The sequence below is a fragment of the Sander vitreus genome, chromosome 7 (assembly GCF_031162955.1).
Source record: "Sander vitreus isolate 19-12246 chromosome 7, sanVit1, whole genome shotgun sequence".
Lineage (NCBI taxonomy): Eukaryota > Metazoa > Chordata > Actinopteri > Perciformes > Percidae > Sander > Sander vitreus.
The window spans coordinates 7276755-7298589 of NC_135861.1; the positions used below are offsets into that span (position 1 = coordinate 7276755).

The 21835-nt window shown below is 39.9% G+C and overlaps 1 protein-coding gene across 3 annotated transcripts in view; it reads right to left on the reverse strand.

Moving 5' to 3' along the window:
* The window catches only part of LOC144520572 (vitamin D3 receptor A), a 74151-nt gene that overhangs the window by 11218 nt on the left and 41098 nt on the right, over nt 1-21835 (reverse strand). For all 3 annotated transcript variants that reach the window (XM_078254362.1, XM_078254363.1, XM_078254361.1), the window contains exons 2-3: nt 10126-10273; nt 8006-8136 (exon numbers count right to left, since the gene is read on the reverse strand). In XM_078254362.1, coding sequence (XP_078110488.1) covers nt 8006-8136; nt 10126-10271 — 277 coding nt within the window. In that variant the 5' untranslated portion in view covers nt 10272-10273. The remainder of the gene's footprint in view (nt 1-8005; nt 8137-10125; nt 10274-21835) is intronic.

Genomic DNA, 21835 nt, shown 5'->3' on the forward strand with positions numbered 1-21835 from the left:
TCTTGTTAATTTAAGGGTTTGGGTTTAATGGGGTTGTTTTTTTCACCTAATTATGATGAGTTTCAAGAAAAAAAGGAAACAAGGAAAATGAACTCATGATGACCCACACTGAAAGAAAAGCAGATCTTATGTTGTACCTTAACAACACTTTGATTGACGTCAAAACAATTACAAAAGCAATATCATTAAGTGTCTGCTCACTCATAGCGTGTAAGGAGGGATGTTCATACATAATATCTGTGTGTTCATATCCAAAAATATTGCCTGAACAGGCTATGATAACAGGAATAATGAATACAGTTTTAGGATGGATTGTGGCTTTAAGAGAAAAAAGTACTACTTGTTAGCAGTTAAACAAAGTTAGCTTTTAAAACTAGGTGAAGGAGCTGTAATGTAAGCTCCAAATATTTCCATCCCAGGTTCCATGAACCATTCATCTCGTGAGCTTGGCACGCAGAAAAGGCCTGTCATGTCTGCTGCCTTTTCCTACGGCTGATGCGGCAGGCGTTGGATATTAAAGTGCCTTTTGCCTTATTCATGCTGCAGGAGTAGAGACTGCAGGCAGAGTGGAACAGTGGTGCAGAATGGGTTACACGTACTGTTTATTATGACTATCTTAGGTTTGACTAGATGAGAGGATCTTTTGGGAATTCGTGGATTTGCATGCCACTTCTACATGTCTTAGAGCATTACATCACTTTAATATTTATTACAGATTTATATCTATCGCAACAGATTTAACAACAAACACCCAAGTGTTTTTTTTATACTTTTCAATAACGTTTTTTTCTCCAACTTTTAGCATTGTTGTCAACATTTCCTAAAGTGGCATCACAATATAGACCTTCAAATTAAAATTCTGTTATTGGGAAGAAGTGTCAACTCATCCTGTAGCTTTACACATCAATTTCAGCTTATTGCAGCAAATAACAGAACAGTGCAGAGCAGAAGTGAAAACACTGGCACTTCTCTGCTGTGAAAATACTGTGAATGACAGAATGACTGTTGCTAAGATATGTTAGATAATATTATGCATTGAGTACTGAAAATTAAGCTGTGGTGGGCCACCATTTGGGCTGAGTATCAGTACTCAATACCTTTAAAAGATATCGATCAACCAAAATAACTCCATATATCAAGTAGTATCGAAGCTTCTACAGTCAAACAATACCTGCAATCGATCCTTTTTGTACAAAGAACTAGAAAAAATTACTATTTGTATAATTTAGTTCGCAGCCAATCACCGCAAGCGTTCTTCAATACAATGCGACATCTTACTGGCCCACTACCCCAGCAGCTAGTGGTGGTAGCATTTTACGCTACGGAGTGCTTCCATGATGGGTATTGAATGAAGTAGAAAAAAAAGGTATCAAATGAAGTACTCCATTTGTACCGGTATTGGTACTTGTATCGTCATTTTTACCGATACCCAGATCTAGCCACCATTAGTGGATGAATATAGCGTAACACTGAGTTAGTCACACTAGCAACAGTACCTCGGTCTATTGGCGTCCTAAAATTTCAATTTTAACTCGCACTGCAGACCGAGTCTCTGGAGCTGCCGTTAGTCTGACAGCTCCAGTTTAAACTGTTGTTGTGGAAAGGCTATTTTCAACACTCGAGGAAGAATGCCCTAACCCAACACACAATTCCTGCAGTACAATATTTTTCTTTTAAAGACGCCTCTCAGCAACCGACAGAATGACCAACATCTGGATGTGGGTTGCAGAGTAGCCACTCGTGGTGTGAAACAGGAAACCTTGGAATACAAGCTGTGCCTGAAGAGATTTTATAAAAGATGAATAACAGGCGGCTTAAATGTTCCATGTGTGGATGTGACGTCTGTAATGAGGTCTGAAAAAAATCCTTCTGTTACATTACACTACTTTGTAAAAAGAGCAGGTTGATTACCTAAATCAAAAACACATTTTAACACTATATCACCGTCATTGTTATAATTGAGTTATCAGATTATAGATGTCATATGTGCCTGTAAATGCTCATTATAAACAAAGTAATTGGACACACCCAAATACACTGTATATTCGCAAATAACTTCGCAATATCTAGCAAGTTAATTGCAAACTGCTTTTCTTCTTCAGTATTCTTCTGGCACCCTAAAAATAGCACACATGGAACAAAAAAACAGCACAGAATATAGAAATACTGCTGAATAACATATAGTAACTGACAATGTACTACTTCAATGGTATTTTACCACTGCCATCTAGTATTTTTGTCATCCAGGTCTGAAGCCTGGCTCTGTGAGTCACTGCTGGAGTAATGTACTGACCCCTAAATGCCTCTGCCCATATTATCCTTTTGACTCTCTGCCACAGTGACTGATTACCCATGATGCGCTCAACTGTGCAGATAGACAGACAGCATGACGGCCAAAGAGAGACAGGCCCAGAGCCATGAGGTCACAATACGAGCACATACGGTCGGACGGTCTGGCAGCAACAGAGACACTCTTCTACTTCACTGACATTAAATTTAGCTCTATCAAATGATGCTATTAGTAAAGGTTTATAGGCATGGCATGTACCGTTTTTAAGAGATATAGAGACCTTGTCCATGTCGGCTGAATGGATATATAGCTCCTTACACTATTGTGTTTGTCAGCTGTAGTAACCTCTAAATTTGCTTTTAACTGCTTAAACTGTGTTAATGTCTTCCGTCTGTTAATTCAGCAATTAGAAAATGGTTTATCTACCCATTCCTAAAAATGTCAATACAATATGTGGCTAAAGCTTTTAGCCTTGACAATTGTAAGTGCATATTTGGATCAATGGAATAAAACCAAATAAATACATTCTTTACAGTATATGCTTATTTAAGAGGCCAATGAGATGGCACAAATTACTCTAAATTAAATAGAGCTCAGATCATGCACCTCATACTAAATACTGGCTGTTTTCCTGGAAGCTGTAAACAACTATATTTCAAGTAGACTGCACCCTGGATTGCAACCACAGAAGCGGTGTTACATAACAGCATATTGTGGCGATGCAGGCGACGACAACAACAACAACAGTTTGGCTACACAGGCTTAAAAAGGCAACTGAATGAATCTGACTGCTTAGCTAACCAAAGGATTTACTTGGCTTTCATCTCTTTTAATCCACCGTCATTAATTAGGCTGCTTTGGCAACGCTCCAATGTCCATCCATTCCAAGCAGACTGCCTCAAACCACTCCTTGTGGTGAGGACATCCAAGTATGCAGCACAAAGCCGTGAATAGGCACAGTTTGGTCAAAGTTTGGCACAGGTCGTCAAAGAAGCTATTCTAAGGCTGGGACATGATTGAATCAGTCAGTCCCCAGCCAAGTTTGAGCCTTAGATGGCATCATTAAGGCAGGAGTTCACAAAAACAACAGACCATCAAAGGAACATCTTGACCACCCCACAGCTCTTGGCAGACGCACAGCAGTTTACCAAAAAGAAGGTTTGCTGTTTGGAAAGCGACTGATTGGATGTGGTGAAGTGCCCTGCATGGCAGAGACGAGCAGAGAAAGAAAGGCAAAAAAGAAAGGCAAACTGAGAGAGAGCGGGTAATGCCAGAGACACTGACAAAAAGGGAAAGGCAGCGTCTCCTTGTAGTGGAGGCCAGAGGTTCACAGCGGGCTTACTCATTAAACAGCCGACAGACCAGTTATACACAATGGATGCTGCTAACACTCCCATTCAGTGTGATATTATGTCAAGCTGGATTTGGTGTGTGGGGCCAATGTTTTTCCACTGCTGCCCTGGGAGTGTGATGTTCCAGGAGGTGAATTCAGGTCAGTCAGGCGTCAGGGCACCCACACATGCCGAGTGTCTCGGAAAATGGCTTACCAATAGTTCACAATGGAAGTGTACACGGTGGCAGAAAGAAATGGGTTATAAACACATTCGGTGATACTTGACTGTATCTACTTCGCAATTTTAATATGTCTTTATGTGGACTTCAGTCCTCTTTCCTTCATTTGCAATGTATTTGCTGGATGAGTTACTGCTAAAACAAATATATGCTATATTGCACACATTTCATTCTCAACTATCTTTGGATAGCACATCACACACGTATACTGTAAATTGGTGGAAATGCTTTAAAAGATGAGCTTAATGTGGCCGGGTTGGGTCAGTGATTAGAGCAGGTGCACATATATTTAGTGGTTTATGCCTCGACGCAGAGGTCCAGGGTTTGACTCCGACCTGTGACAACTTCCTGCATGTCTTCCCCCTCTCTCTCCCCTTTCTCACCTGTCCTGTGCATTAAAGGAGTGCACTAGAGTTGAGATCATATATCGCAATCAACTCTCTTGGACACAGGACACAGTCCAAAGTACGTATTACAGCTACGGTAGCCTTCACGCTTCAAAAAGGCGGTCTCTTGCTCTTTTCAATATCCTTTTTCTTTTTCTAGGCGAAGAAGAAGAATGAATATGGAGCGTCTACCCCAGTTCATGCGAATGCAAATGTAAAATTTCAAGCCAAAATTAATACTTGGAATTGATGGTGGTGGCAAATATTCGTGAAAAAGAACAACAAGTTTGTGAACGGGCAACACAGATTTTGATAACTAAACACGTTACACACTGGACCTTTGAAAAAAAAAAAAGAAAAGCTTAAACGACATGTCTATCCAACTATAAATTAAGCATCTGGCACTTATGGTAATGCAGGTGTAAAGGTTGTTAAAGAGACAGAATACAAAAGCCTCAGAGAGACGATGAAGAATGTAAATTAGGGAGGCAAACGGAGGGCAGCACCACAAGATAAGCTTTACTACTGAAAAACAGTGAGGGTGGGAATTCAATCATCTAGGCTAAAACATCTCAGAAACTCTACTGTGATTCTAATCCTTTTACGAATACACACCCCTGCAAACAGACAAACACAGCAGGCATGCAAATACATTCGCTCCCACACACAAGCGGGGACATTTTTTCCCTGGCATGTATCTCACCTCTGTCAAACAAGGACAGCATAGGGGTGTTTACTACAAACTCAGCTGGCACAGCTTACATCGGGCACACAAACAAACACATACACACAGTTTTAACTGAAGGGTGGTGAAACTTAGAAAAAGCTGCCAATAAAAAGATTTGCATAAAGGCAGACAAACACATACCCACAAAAACAGAGGGTAACTGAATTGTAATTAATCCTCAAAGATGCATTCAAGAACATAGTATACCATCTCCCATTAAAAATGAAGAGTCATACTGGGTTATTATTATTATTAAGTTACACCACAAGACTAACAGTGAGATGGATTGATAAAATGCACAAATAAGTCATTGTTAGGAGCATGCGCATTGCTCATAAGACCAAGTGTAGAGATATGCACAACGCATTTATGTGTTTTCCTCACCATCAGTAGTCTGTCAGATGAGCAACTTATGTACGGTCATAATTGATCTCCATGTTGTTGTTTGTGTTTGTTTTGTGGAGTATGCCTTTGGTCCTGTAACCTGTATAAGTGTCTTTTTTAGTAAGTCCACATGCTGGTATGCGTTTGTGTGTGCGTGCATCCATGTGTGCATCCTTTATGTCAACGTTCCACCAATCAACGCTCAGTGCCACACCTTCATTCTGGCCCTAGCATGTATATACATTTTCAGGGAACACGGTGTGTGCCTATTCTTGTTTTGTTTGTGTCTTTGATTATGTGACGTGGATACACAGGCTCAAAATGAGGCAAAGATGGTACATCCACTGTGACCTAACATAGGTCAGGTCATGATCAGAAGCACAAGTCCACATCTACACAGGAGGAGTGGAAGAGCACGTTTTATATTTTTGTGACTGGAGACGCACACATACGGTTTTTGCGTTATCCACAGTGTAACAGTCCATTTCTGTATTTTCCAGTTCATAAAGATTGCCATTTTTAAAGCTAAGAATGCAGCTCTAATAAGGGACTGTGATTGCTTCTGCTTTACAGACAAAGTAGTTTTCCAAATACATATTACGGGACAGAAGGGCATCTGTACATTTATCATGGAGGAAAGTAAATCAATTTTACATCAGAGCAAAGACATATTTAATGAATGTGTGCACCAACTTCACCACAGTCATGCCAGCAAATTTAAACTAAAACAAATACTGGCTTGCACTGCATAAAGTAGAACACCACCAGGATACAAATGATTAGTTACATGTGCACAAGAGTGCAGAAGTATGTGTGGTTATTTTGAAGCTGCCTGGTGCAACCTGTAGATCTGTACTGCATCATAACATTTTGACAATGCACGTCAGTCCAAACATACACGCGACCTTCAGATGACAACGATGGGAATTAGCTAGAGTTTAAAATGTGTTTTTTTTGTGTGTTTTTAATGTCAAGCACTTATTGCAAACGTATCATCCTGCTTTCTTTTCAGCGCCACCCTGGAGCGATTCTGCAGTTAGAATGAATGCAACATTCTTGAAACAGCCTGATCTTGCAGAAGTCAGGTTTTGTACCAGCAGTACAGAATATGAACAACGCTGCTGCCTTGAAGTTCTCTAAGTGGAAAAAAAATGTGGCTGCACAGTGTCCAGCAGACACTGTAGAGACCAGCAGAGCAGCTGTAATACTCAGCAGTGAGTACAGGGGACTCACTCCACAAACCTGAATCCTAGTTGTGAGAAACAAAGAGACCATTTTATACTAATAAGTCTCGCTCCTCCCGCTCGCTCTTCTCTCATCTTTTCTCAATGGAATACAGACACTCCAGTGTCATGTGGCTATTTGTGGTCAACACAGTGGTTATCAGCAGTCTGAACCCTGCCCTGCATCATCAACATACACACAGTCTGTTTGTGAATGGAAATGTGTGCCAGACCAGTGTGTGTCTCTTTGAAGAAAGAGAGCCATTGTTGAACAGGACAATAACCTCCCCAGCTTCGTTCCTTCCTTCCTTCCTTCCTTTCTTCCTTCTTTCCCTCTCTTTCATTCTCCTCTTGTCATCCACTACTTGTCATGGTTATGTTGCATGTTGCAGTGTTGTTGGTGCTACTTCCTATTGGTTTGTTGGAATTCAGTGTACCCTGACTTGCAACCCTGTTGTGAAGAAACACAGCGCTTCTTCGCTCTTTTACATGTAAATAATCTCGACGCATGACTGATGAAGTAATTACTACCAATAATAATGTGATAATTTGTAAACATGCAGAATAAAGACCTGTCTGTGTTAGTAATTATGAATCAGTTGCGACAAGGTGTGATTTTGTGTTAACATGCTGTGAGGGGAGGTCTCATTCTCCCTTTGCACCGCCTTCTACTAGTATTACATCCTGGTACTGTATGCATAACAAACATGGTTAACTGTGTCAAACAACCTTTCAATGCACTTTCCATCCAGTTAAGATAAATTACTACTGTACACTTTGATTAATACCATCTTAACCGCACTGATGATGAAAACCCCGTCTGGTAGGATAAAAGCAGGATTAAGTACACTATTATTTGCAGCTTCTATTTGAACAAAGTCTTATGTATATCCACCATTGACTGTCTCCTTGTTTCAAATCAGATCAATTTACACATTTACAGTGATTCTAGTGTCTGCTGACTGTTCTTACTGAATGTCTTTAAGTATTAGATTATCTGCTGTATGTTGGAATTGCAGAACATTAATATGTCTTAACTAGTCATTTAATCTGGTTATGGTCTTTAAAGCTAAAGTTCCTTTAAACAATTTAAAATATCTGTCTATAGGGTAATTTAATGTGACCTAGATAGTACTGGATCTGTCTTAAGTAGTGTCATTTGCCTCAAGAAAACTGTCAAAGTAAAACTGCATTAGAAATAGGTGAAATAATTTCATCAGTTCTGGGTTTGGGCTAATTGATGCACAGCCAACAACCCATTACAATAAAAAACCGTTGGTGAAACAGTGAATCACAGACCATCATGAAAAATGGTCGAAACTAAAATATCTGCAGCTCTACGTCACACCTCCATCTCAAGCTATGACTTTATGAAATCAGCAGCATTGCTAGAATGTCAGAGATCAGAAAATAATCTACTCACACTCTTTCATCATGCCAATATCAATGCAGCGTTTGAGACGACAGGCCTGGCAGTGACGCCGGTTGTCCTTGGTGATGGTGCAGCTCCCGTTGAATGGACAGGTGAAGGAGGCTTTACGCTTCATGCTGCGCCTATAGGAGAGCAAATCGATTACTCATTTTGTTTATTCTCTGTGGTGGTTCAAATATTCCATTCAGGGTTCTTACACACTTGCCATTTTTAAAAATCCATACTTTTCCAGACTCAAATTTCAAGACTTCCCGGTAGATTTTTCAGACCATATTTGACATCCGGGTACAAAAAGCCAGCCCTCCGAAAACTTGCATTTACCCATCGTGGCTCTTCAGTCCACACTCCCACGCAGAAAGTTGGAAGACGTTCCACTGTAAAACTTCTGTCCTCAAAGAAGAATTACTATCCATTGATACCCTTTTTATTTTCCCATAATATTTTATTTTCTTTCTCTCTATTTTAGTCTCTTTTTAGAAATAAGAACAGAAAATAAGTTGAAAAAGTTAAATAAAGCTTTCATGGCGTCTGTGCAGCCTTGTTTATTCACTGCGTCTATGGAAATGATGATGAACCTGCCATAAAGGTATGTTTTCCTTATACAGAAAAGATAGAATGTTAACTTCACTTTTCTGATAACTACATCACTGCATAACTCATAAAATGTTCAGGCAAGCATGATATTTGGTTATTGGTGATGCTATGTGTATATGGCATGCAATTCAAAGATATTGTGGCATTTACTTTCAAACTAATTTGGGCGCCGATGTCCAGAATTGGTACAGTTATAAGACACTTGGGGCAGAGCCGTTTTGCAGGCTGTGACGTTCAGGCAGCTCTGCGTAGGAGTGTGCTTTCAGTTGCACGCCATACTTCTTGCCTTGCTTCCGATGACATCAAGCTCGCTCTGGCATGCACTCTCTCACACAGTGGTTAACATTTTAGCTGTGCTGGCTGCCTGCTCCAAACACCATTAAAAACACTCTGCTTGTATGATCTATTTATTTTTATAAATTCAGAATTTTATTTTTTAGAAAACAAAGAAACAAATATCTTTCCATACTCTCTTTTCTTTTTTTCCATACTTATCCAGACCTGGTAATTACTGAAATCAACTTCCATACTTACTAAAATAAGCAGTCCGGAATGCTCCTTATTATTAATTTATATACAGTACCATAAGATTTAGGAACCGAGCATCACAGCCTAAGTAATGTCTAATTTATTTATTGTACACATATTTTACATAAACAATTTTAATGATTACTAATTAAATTCTACCTAAGCAAGCTCATTCCATTGATAATAAAAACACTTTATTGGTGGGATTTAAATTAATTATAATAATTTAAATTCATTAGTAAATCCTATTGAGAAACAATGATATATGAAAAAGTGTGTTGTGTTTGTGCATTTGAGTGAATGTGAGAGAGCAAGTATGAGCGAGGGGAGAATACGAAAAACAATAGAAAAGTTGTGCACTGAAAAAACACTTACTGTACCATAACATCAAACACAGTGTACAGTATACTGACATCAGGCTGTCATACAATGGCAACGTGTTAAGGAGGAGCACGGCAGCCAGTGTACTAAAACAACTATATAAATGTATATTGCCGATATTTATCAAAAAACATTTCTCTCATTAATTCAGAAATAATTTGGGAAGTACAAAAATAATTGGTGACCATTAATTTCATACGTAATGCAGGATCTATTCAAATTTACAGGAAACTGAAAAGACCACCTAAAAGTACCTGCAGGTTTTCTAACAGACAAGTTCAATGGCTGTCAGTGCTGCCTAAAAGCAGAAATAAGCCTAATTTCTACAACCTTTATATAGGATATTAAGGATAAGACTTGATTACGTGTAACTGAACGTAACTAATGACATGATAATGAAATGTACAGATTCAGTTAAAGTTCGGCAGAAAAATCATTGTTTAAGTACATGATGCCCGATTATAAAGCAAATAAGATGCAAACTGAAGACACCTCCACATGGACAACATAACAGAGACGCACACACTTCACAAACTGCATCATCCCACCCATTTAAAAACTGCAAAATAGACAAGATGAACACATGGTTCTCAAGGGACAGCACCCACCTGAAGAATCCCTTGCAGCCCTCACACGTCATGGCGTTGAAGTGAAAGCCGGTGGCCTTGTCACCGCACACACCACAGATCCGCGGGGCGTTGCGGTCAAACTCGTCCGGCCCGGCCACCGACGTCGTCACCGTCATGGGCTCCATCACTGCAGAGAAAACAACAAAAGAGAGAAGACATTAGAGCCTAGTTGACACTGCTCGCCTGCTCCTAGTTTACGAATGAAACACAAACGCACAAAGATTAAAAAAGGTGAGGGATGTCTGTGTGAATCCATGAATTTCACCAACCTCGCCCAAAGCATAAAAATCTGTTTGTTTCCTCTGCTTGTGTGTTGTGTGGGAGTGTTTGATGGGGAGGTGTGTTTTTCCTCTTCTTATACAAACAGGTGTCAGGCTATTAGCATATTTAGCAAAAGGCATTGACAGCCACACTCAGACTCTCGCAGCTATTGGCTGAATGACTCAGCACACACACACACACACACACACACACACACACACACACACACACACACACACACACACACACACGATTGTGAAATTACAATATTAATGGGAAAGCAAATTAATGACAGAAAGAGGGATATTTGCCATAGGCTAAGAAATGACTGATACATTTAATTCTGCCAAGATGAAAGTACTCATTTGTTCACACTCTCACCATCTGGCTGGCCGTCCCCTATGAAATAAACAGCAGTAGAGTAACACACACCGACCGGCCAACTGTGAGCTTACTAATCCATATCAATCGGTACAGAAACATCCTCTGTTTGAAGTCTGATTGAAGTGATAAGGATACTTTAAGGAGGTCAAAAGGCGAGGAGAAAATATGCAGGAGCAAATGAACACTGTATATTGTAGTTTTGGTGAGTGGGTTTCAAACATGACTGACAAATGCACTCTGGCAGGGTCTTCAATTAAATTGTAATGTAATAAACAATTGTAATTGTAACCAAACCGCAAAGGCTCTTTTCAAGAAAAGAACTTAGTTACACAAAAACATATTACATCAAGTAGATTTAATGGCCTAAAGTTAGTTTTTGAATGTACTGACAGAAGACTTATCTGTTATTTATCTACTCAAAATGATTAGATAGTTGATGTGAAAATACAGGAAATGTTGTCAGGAAATGAGGGGAGAGAGGTATGATATGCACCATTTGTTATTTTAATAGTATTCATCGTTTTGATTGAATAAAGCTAATGAAGGAACATAAGACAAAAAGGTGACCAGGTTATTGTCCTTTTAAGATGGAAGGTTTACTTATTGTCATTGTACAACACGGGGTTGCACAACAAAATGCAAGTTGTAGTCCCTTTATGCTAACCTGACGCACCAGATAGTTTGTTACACAGAACCATCTGAGAAGCCGTCATTAGAAACTGTTGGGGAAAAAGGCAGGCTTTTTTCAAAACATACCTGGCAGTTGATTGGATCTGTATATCACCGGTCTACTATGTCTGCCATTTTTGTTTAGAACAAAGAGTCGCGGTTGTCACACACGCCTAAACCATGCCAAGAACCTGCCAGTAGCTCCGCCCGGAGGCTGATTGGTTCGGTTCGATGCTAAAATCTGAAACGTGTAAAATGGAAATTGTGTTTAAATTTAAGGAAAAGGTCCGAGGGTTAAAGAAACAGGGAAAGTCAAAACAAAACACTGTAGAAGATACAAGGAAAAGACTCAAAATGTCACAAAACGATGGAAAAGTCCAATGCAACAAACACATGGTCAGTAGGTTTTGGTATTGTAATGCTTAAACAGAGAGATCTGGGCCTGTAGATAAACACTATGGAGAAATCCTATGTGTGAGAGAAGGAGAGGTCATGTAAGGGGAAGACAACCAAATGAGGACAAAAAAGGAGGGGTGCAGGCTGCAGAATATAGCCTGTGGGGAGCTGACGTGCATAGAAGTTGGACTCAGACAGTGTCAAATGAGGACAAAGAGATTGGAGGAACTGCCGAGGCGGAGCAACCGATGGCCAAAGAGAAATAATGAAAGAGGGGGAGGCAGGTAAGAGCACAAGTGAAGGATGGAGACAAACATAGTCAGACTCCATTAGCTCTCATTACAACTTGGCTAGTTGAAGCTTCAGCACCGGTTCCCAGGAAAACACTAACATGCATACACAGACGCATCAGTCCCATTACCCAGAAAGCACCGCACCGGGAAAGCAGGACACACTGTAACACACACGCACACGCGCACACACACGCACTTCAGTGCAGGTAGAGGATCACTTTAATGTAGGGCTGTCAATCGATTACATTTTTTAATCTAATTAATTACATACTCTGTGATTAATTAATTGAAATTAATCGCATACATAATTAACGGTGCCTGAACCAATACTTTTTAAGAAAGTAAAAAAAGAAAAGAAAAAAAAAGGGTACTAAACAACAGTTGGTGGCATTAAAGAACGGCTTGTTTATTGCTAAGGCCATATGGTCAAAATGAAATGATTTAATAATAATAATGTATAACAATAACAATAACTAATTTCAGTAGTAAATTGCTGTTGAACCATCAGATGGGAAAAGGACATTTACAATAACTTCAAATGCACCACGAGTCTGTAGTTTACCAGTTTCATTGAACGCACCGTTGTGTTGTTTTTCCTACGGCAGCTGCAGATTGTTACATACCGGTGTTGAATCCTCTACAGTAAAACACAGTCAAACTTTACACCGTTTAGCGTTAGCTGTCAGCATTTTAACCGTGTTTAATCCAGCTACTAGCTAGCGGTAGGCTAATGTTAGCTGCTGTCGAGTATAGTGTTAACTAGTGTCACGTGCAGCGGTGTTTGTGTTTCAGAGCATCAGAGAGAAGCGCAGACATATCAGTGGCACCAGATTTCGGTAGCCAGGGTTGGCAGGAAGAAGATTTTTACAAGTAAATGTTCCAATTAATAATCCAGGCAGAACATTCTCGTCTCCCTCCTTCATTTTACAGTCCAATGGTGGCTAGAATGGCTCCGGGTCAAACGTCAATATGGAATGGATTAATCGGCGTTATTTTTTTTAACGCGTTATTTGTTCTCAGATTAATTAATCGAAATTAACGCGTTATTTTGACAGCCCTACTTTAATGCATGTTGACCAGCACTGGGGCTTGTCTCATTCAAAAACATATGAGTGATTTCAGGCTACAGTGTGTGTTGGGGTGGGTGAGGAGCATGTTGACAGACACAAAAACAAGACACGCAATTAGTCATGTCACAAAAACAGCTTTTTTTCCCCCGGATGCAGCACCAGGTGAATAATGAAAAGGATGGAGAGGGCGGAATGGAGCGATGGCGGGTCAAACATCCAAGCAGATCTGCAAAAACACCACCAAAACAACCTGCCGTTTCATTAGTGGTGGTGATTAACAACAGGTCTGTAATTCACAACTCTAGTGTTATTTCTCCTTTAAATCACTTCTTTGTAACTATTTTTTTTTTTACTCTTTATGTGCTTTCTCTCACTTGTTTCTCATTTGTAATGCTGCTTTGATAATTACCATTCTTATTTATTTATAGTAAGCATGATTAGTTGGTAATAAAAAGGCGACAGACTTTTTAGCTGACAGGTAATTCAATCTCTTACTTACTTACTTTCCCTAACACCTTAACAATCCCTGCTCTGTTTTCTCATGTATACACTTGTTTCTATATATCTGCCAATTAACCTATATCTTCTTTAAGAAAACAAATCAATTAGCATCTTCATCATCACCATCGTGAGAGGCAGCAGTCAGGTATGGAAATGATGATGGTGTCAATGATCATTACAGATAAGGAGAGAGTGTCCTGGTTGTCCTGATTTATTTATATAACATACTTCTGATTAATGTGTTTTCAATATTTGGGCAAAATTGTAGTAGAACAGTCTATACAAGCATTAAAACTAGAGATGTCCCAAGCCAATCCTAAAGATAAGTATTGGAGCCAATCTTACTAAACCCAGGTTGTGCTGATTATTTCTATGAGCTTATACATTTTCATGTTTATTTGGATGCTTAGATACTAGTTAATACTGTATGACATCTATGACAACTAAACAAACTGACTGAATTGAATTGGGAGAAACAAGAGAGGTTATGTTGCTAGACAAAACAGACCTCAGCCGTGTATAATGGATTCATGGATCGACACTGGATAACTGATTTAATAAACGTGTTACACAACTAAGGTCAGATCATCACTGTGAATGAGGACGACAACAAGATATAAGCACATACACGGTTTCATACACACATATACAGAGCTGATTATGATTGTAATAGTAGTTTGAAATTATTTACTTATTTTTTTAAAACAAGCATCATGGTTGGCAAACTATAGAAAATTTGTTTTATTCTATGTATTCCCTAAAGTAGGGCTTCTCAAAGTCCGGACCAAGGTCTGCATCTGGACCGAACAGCGAGTCAATCGGGACCCTGGCCATACCTCGTGTTATGAATACAATACCTTATTAAGTGTAACATTTTATATTTTTTAATACATTTTCTATTGATGGACTGAAGTTAATCCGTCAGGATTCCGCCCCCCCCCCCACAGTTTGGCACGCACCGCGGATTAATTGCAAAGTTTAACCATCATAGTGTGTAATACAGTTTTTACAGCTGCTGTTAAGTGAACTGGGCGCAGCAGAGCCGTCGCCTTGGCAGCTTGTTCAAGTCACACTGAGTCAGGGCAATACCAATGAAGTGGTCGCTTGTGGTGAAAACAAAGCAGGTATAAAAGTGTGGTTACGCTCGCTGCAATATAATATAATGGCGAGCCGTTGCCCTTCCTCTGAGACACACACAACAGCGTCTCCATTAGAGGATGGATACCCGAACCGAGCCGGTCGGGACTCGACGGGACTTGACGGTACCCGACGGGCCAGGCCGGGTTCGGACAGATATTTAGAAATGATGTTCGGTTCGGGTCGGGCTCGGTCACATCAGCGCGAGAAGGCATTGAACATTTTAAATTTAAAAAAGCTTATTATGTATGTGTGCACCTGTGTTAACATGTGGTTGTTGCCCCGTGTGCGCTGATGCGATCATCTGTTGACATTTCCGAATGCCTTCCTACAGTTGCTTAATAAAAGTGGGCTTTCCACACAAACAAACGTACATGTGTCATTAGTATGAGAAAAAAAAAAAGAGATTTTAACTATGTCGGGCTTGGGTCGGGCTTGGACATAAATATCTTAATGCCTGTCGGGCTCGGGTCAGGTTCGGTTACTGCTCTGTCGGACGCATGCCGGGATCGGACAGAAAAATGCGCCCCGATCTGCACTCTAGTCTCCATGCCCTGGTGACAGACTGGCAGGCTGGAGGTTGTAGGGACAGGTTAGGGAGGGGAGAGGTTTTATTTTGTGTGATGTGTTAAATTATTTAAATACATTAAATGTAAATAGGATAAATTTAAAACAGGATAAAGTTTGGACAATTTTTTACAATTAAAAAATATTTTTTGGGCATTACAGAGAGAAAGTAGGCTACAAAAAGGTACTGGCACAGAATTCCAGGTACTAATGGGAGGAAAACGTGCCCTGGTTTATTGGCATTTCTTTAAACCAATCAGAATCCTCATGGGCAGTGCTAAACTCCGCACAGAGCTGCTGCAAAATAGTCGTGCGAGAGAAAACTCAGATTGGACAGATAGTCTAGCTAGCTGTCTCAATTTACCCTGCAGAGATCTGAGGAGCAGTTAACCATAGTCCTCATAAATCCACAGAATGTAAAATTCCAACACAAAGAAAGCAGAAGGAAACGGAAAATACATGCATCCGGTGGAATTTCCTGCAGCACCGGAGCAATCCCGGAAGTGGAACACGAAGGATATAGACTAGTCCCTACATTACAGAAGAGTCCCTCCATACAGTATCCTCCTGACTTACCAAAGAAGAACTCCTTGGTGTTATCTTTAGCCAGCGGACTGTCCCAAGATGTGTTGTTTACCATATACTGTAGAAGTGGAACTGTCTTGTTGTTGTCAAGCTAGCCCACCGCTGTTCACCTTGTATCCCCTGTTACAGCCTTGTGACTCCTATCACTCACTGCACCTACAGTCCTTGCTGGTGTTGACACAATAACACAATCCAATGCTACGTCAATAGTGTTGCGAAAGACTGAACACTAAAAACTAACTTTTGTAAACTGTCAGAGTTTTACCAACTTTGACCAGCCTAAATGAAATCCATGAGATTAATTCCCACTTCAAAGTTGTGTCCTGAGGGTGTATATGTGCAGACTGGACATAAATACATAAAATATGTATCTTAGACGACATGTACTACAAAATTTAGAATCAAATCACTGAAAACATAACAAAAGTATCAAACACTCCTGATTTTTAACAGGACCCCAGTCCAGGAGCATAAATGTTTTTTTTCTTCTTGTTAACCAAATGCACTGCAGTCATATTCATATTCAACTTTTTATCTATGAAATACTGGTACTCACGTCACATTTCTTGTGTCATTGCAACAACAGTCGTCAACCCATCCCAAATATCTGTTTTTCTTTTTTCCATTTGTGTTTCACTTTGCTTTTTCTCTCTCCCTCCCTTTTCACTAATTTCACTCGCCACCCTCAGCTGTAAACACATTTGTCCATGTTGCTTCTGAGAGCTATGCAGAGTCGGCTACAAGTGCCATCTAATGTCAACAGATGAAACATTTAGTAAGAGGGATAATCAGGCCGGAATACAGCAGAGCCGCTCTGTCTGTTTTTGCTGATGCTGATGTTATTTCCCTCGCCGAAGCTGTAAGCAGTGCAGCAGCTGAGTGCCATCTTGTCTTGTTAAAATTTATAAACCCCCCTCATAGCATGTCAACACTTGGTCCCAATCGGACAGACCATTCAGAACCCATCACCACGCAGTGTCCAGTCACTAAAGCATATTTGGCATTACTTTCTTACTGAAAGAGAATAGTTTGTTTTTCTGTTTACACACAAATGGCACGTATATAATTGAGAAAATGCATCAAAATACAGCAAAGCTCTGTTATATTCATTCAGTCATTATAGGACCAGTCTGTAATGGCCAATTCAATGCTGCAGTGCACCTGTAAAGGTTATTGAAGGGGTGCTCGTTGCCCTAGGTAAAAACATGCTTTTAGTTATTTTGGGTTCTTGATTGATTCATGTAACACGTCATATACTTGAAAACTGGCATAAAAACAAGATCTTTCCACTCAAGCTGCAACTTCTGTGCCTAAAAAAAGTGAAGCAAATTCAGAGCTGCCTAAAACCTGCATTCTATCTAATTTCCAGCAGGGGGCTACTCCACTGTCTCAGAAAAAAAAGTCAGTTTCTCTAGAAGTCTATGGGAAAATGACTGAAACATTTTCCTAACGAGTTGATGGCCTCAATTGCTAGTTTCAAGTCCTCTTCAATACAGCATGATGTTCATTTTGTAAAGTATACAGTCCTTCCAGAAAAATGCTGAGTTTTTTTGGGATTGTTGCAGGCAAAAATCCTTGATTATGCGGCACGTTTTCTTAAAAAATGCGATGGAATATGTGGGATATTTATGCAATTTTATGCAAAGAAAGTGCGGGAACTTGCAAAAATTGCGGGAACTTGTAAAAACTGAGGTTTCATCATGGCTTCATCGCGGGTTTTGCAGCTTTTCGTTGATGTTCACGTCGCGTAATTATGTCACTTCATAACGTTCCCATGGCAACAGGGGAAAATGGCAGCTCTTGTGTGAAGTAAACGCAACATTTTTCAACTTTCTGCTAAGATATATGTGACTTTTTTGCAACGAAAATGCGGGGATTATGAAATCATGCAATCCCCGCATATTTTGCGTGGAAATCGGCAATTTATGCGGCGAAAGTGCGGCGTATTTGAAAAAATGCAGCCCCCGCATAAATATGAGGACTTTGGCTGATTGTGCATTGAATTATGCGATCGCATAATCGCGTTTTTCTGGAGGGACTGAGTATATTCCTATTTATTTAAAAATAAATGATACACAATCTCTAGGGGCGTGGCTACACGTCGACCTGTCAATCATGCTAGAAGCTTAGCAATGCTTATCCATGGCCGTGATTGAAATAGCCGTGAAATAACTTGTTTTTGGGTGTTGTCCATGTTTTTATCTTAAACTTTGACCCTCTCACTTTTCACTTCGTCAAAGTTAACTGGAATACTTTGGTCGCTTAGAAATGTCTTGTTCAGCATTCTGCCAACCCATCCAGCCAATTAGCTAGCGCTAGCTGGTAACTTAGGAGAAAGTCTGCCAATTTTCAACCAGCTCTGTGTACTGACATACATGCTGCATTTACCCGTCAGTCTATATACACACGACGTTCCACTTCCTATGCCGCCGGAAATTATACTTGATGTCCCTCATTTAGGCAGAATGTCCGTTGCCTTGGGCTTCCTTTGTGCTGGCATTTTAAACTCCGGTCGATTTATGAGGACTATGGTTAACTGCTGCTCTGCAAGGTAAATCGAGACAGCTAGCTAGACTAGCTTTCGAATCTGAGCACGACTAAAACAACCTTTGAACGTAGACATGTTCCACCAAAACAAGTTCCTTCCCGAGGCTATTTTGCAGAGGCTCCGTTGGCTCTGTACAGCTTAGCGTCGCCCAAGACGATTGTGATTAGTTTAAAGAAATGCCAATAAACCAGAGCAACTTGTGCGACTTTCCCTCTTTAGCGCCATTAAAGGACAACTTACAAAGTTCTCAATGCTTCGGTTAACATTTAGGGACCCTCATTATGTAACCATTGAAGTTTGGTGATATTTTGAGCCTTTTTAGTGGTACAAAATAGCGATTTGTTTTTACTTTCCCTGTGCCCCGAATACTAGCGTTGTAAGCTAATCAGCGGTCCATGCTAGCTTCTTTCAAGCTACAAACAAATTCGATTAGCATGAAAACATGTCCCAGAGAACGATCGAGTGGGTACACATCTGTTATTAACCCCTAGGTACATTTTGCGCCGGAATTGTCCTTTAAACCATACACAACACCAGCTTAGCCACGTCACCCTCCCGAGCTCCACCCTTTTGTCCAAATATGGTGACTTCTGGCTCCAAATACCAAGATGGTGATGGCCAAAATGCAAAGTCCTGGTTTCAAAAACAGCAGTCCACAGACCAATGAGGACATCACTGATGCTACGTCAACTATTTTTACCGTCTATGTTCCCACTTCATCTTACCTAATGTTAACAAAGGAGGATTTAACTTTGCTTTTACTGCCTGTAATTGTGAAACTATCAACCCTGTCCCCTAAAGAATTATGTTTTCAAACAACTAAACTGCATTCTCAAATACATTTTGAGAGAAAAGTATTTTCTCCTGGATTACATTTATTTCAACAAGTCCTCATACCAGAAACGCTCGCAGTTTAAAACACGTGGTTAAGATGGTTGAATTGAAACAGAACTACGTGATTTAGGAAAATATCATGGTTTGGGTTAAAAGGAGAATTGTAAATTTGGAGTGCTGTCAGTAGCGAGAAAAACCAAAACAAAATCGGTGTTGCCTACACCGTTAGGCAACACAGATGGCTACGTGTTGAAATCGACCGGAATTCACCTTTAAAATAAGTATGTTTATTACGTAACTTACATACGTAAGTTAAGTATGTTTGTAAGTTAAGTGTTGCGTAAGTTAATTTACATATGTAGGTTAAAATAGGTCAACATTGACTTTTGGTTTCACACAGGACAAATAGCGGTCTCCTCGGTGAAAGTCCAGTGTTTGTTTGACCCATCTATCCACATTGACCTCCTGCCTATGTGAACTTTGATTAGAAACGTATTTGTGATAGGCCTATATGTCAAAAACAAACCAGGACGAAATGTTTTTGAGAGCACAGTTTAGTGGTATGGGAACATGATTTTGAGGAGACAGGGTTGCAAATATTGGTCAACAAACAAGAGATTATAATTAATCAGAAGAGGCATAAGCTATGAGGAAAAAACACCAAATCTCTAATAATAATAATGCATGAGAACGTTCATATTTAAAAAAAATATTTAAAAATGTATACCAATAATTTCCACATTGATAATAAACACCCCCTACTGCAACGAAAGGTACTCTACCAAAGCCCACCCAGGTCAGTTTACAACAGTGTAGAAAGTAACCGCCTTCAAAACTTCATTTAGCTGTCTTGTAACTTTCTGTCTGCTTTTCTTTTCTCTTACACTCAGTCCAGCCCCTTCTGTGCCCCTCAGAGGCCAGTCAAACTTCTGTGCTGCGTTTGTTTGGCTTCCCTCCTATGATATATCTGATGTATCTGATGATAAAACAAGATCACCTGACTGGGAAGGAGTCAAGAGTAACATGTCCAGTGGTATGTATGAAGAATAACTATGTACTCTAAATACTATGCATTCATTTTTGGTCAGCTTGGCCTACCAGTTTGTGTGCATGTTACTGTTTATGAGGCATGAGGTGGACTTATCAATGTATTGATTAACCTGCACCAGTACCATTAAATATCATCACCATGATTGAGCGTTTTGTCACTACAACACTGAGACTGAGCCTGAGAATCAATGACCATCTGGTAGCCTTGACCAGAATGTGCTGTTTTACACAATCTGAGAAATGCTTTACTTTGCTTACTTTTATTATTGTTTATTATTGTGGATTTTGTTTAGAAGTTGCTGAACAATCCTTTTTTCTCCTTTGTCTCAATAACTGCTCTATTAGAATAAATGGTGGTTTGTGTACAGAAACATTGAGTGATACATCCACTTTTTTACAATATAATCTACCACATATGGGAACATTTCTACTGTTTAATTAGTATTAAACTGTATTTCAGTACTGTGAAAATTATATATATATATATATATATATATATATATATATATATATATATATATATATATATATATATATAAATAAAAAAAAGACAAAATCTCTCAGGAAGCCCACTAATCAAAAAGGGACATTGCTACAATTCAAATATTTATCAAACTATATGCCTAGCAGAGTGGATAAGATGAACATACTTACCAGTAAGCTTCTTTGCCAGGATCTAGTATCATAAACGCACTAAAGCACTTTAGCATTCTTGTTTGACTGGTGCCTTTTATATCCCACGTTTACAGAGTGGCCATGCGCTGCTGAAGTGGTTTGAACTTGTCGACAGGGAAGCATAAAGGTTAAAGAGATAGTCCATAAAACTGAGGACCTGAGTCCACACACCACTATACCAGCAGGCATCAACACTACACAAGTGTCGCTGAACTACAACACCCAGACCCCTACCAGCTGCAGGGCTGCTGCCCCACAGCTGACCCTGACCTCTGACCTCCCAGTGGAGGTGGCAATAGAAAAGAGGATTTCACAGGGATCCATAAAGTTACACCATTGTCTGAAAGAGGACGCTCTTTGTTTAAATCGCCGTCTGCTTACAAAGAAGAAGTTGACTTTTGTTTCATCTGCACTGACTATGGAAATTTTGAGATTTTGCTGAGAAGATGCACAACAAGTAGAGATGCTTAGTCCAGTAAAAAAAAAAAGGGGCCAACAATAAATTAGGCTTGCTGCAGAAGCCAGTGTTACATAGTGTCTGGGCGTAAAGAGGAGAAAGACAAGCCTCCTCTTCCTCTCTGCTCCCTCAGGTGGGCTGTACTTCATTCCTACAAAAGGTTGTGATACTCCCACTCTCTCCTTCCACATAGTTTGTCTTCAAAACTCAGCAGAAACCCAGTACAGCCCAGTCATGTATAAGGCTCAGTATAGGAGGGTAC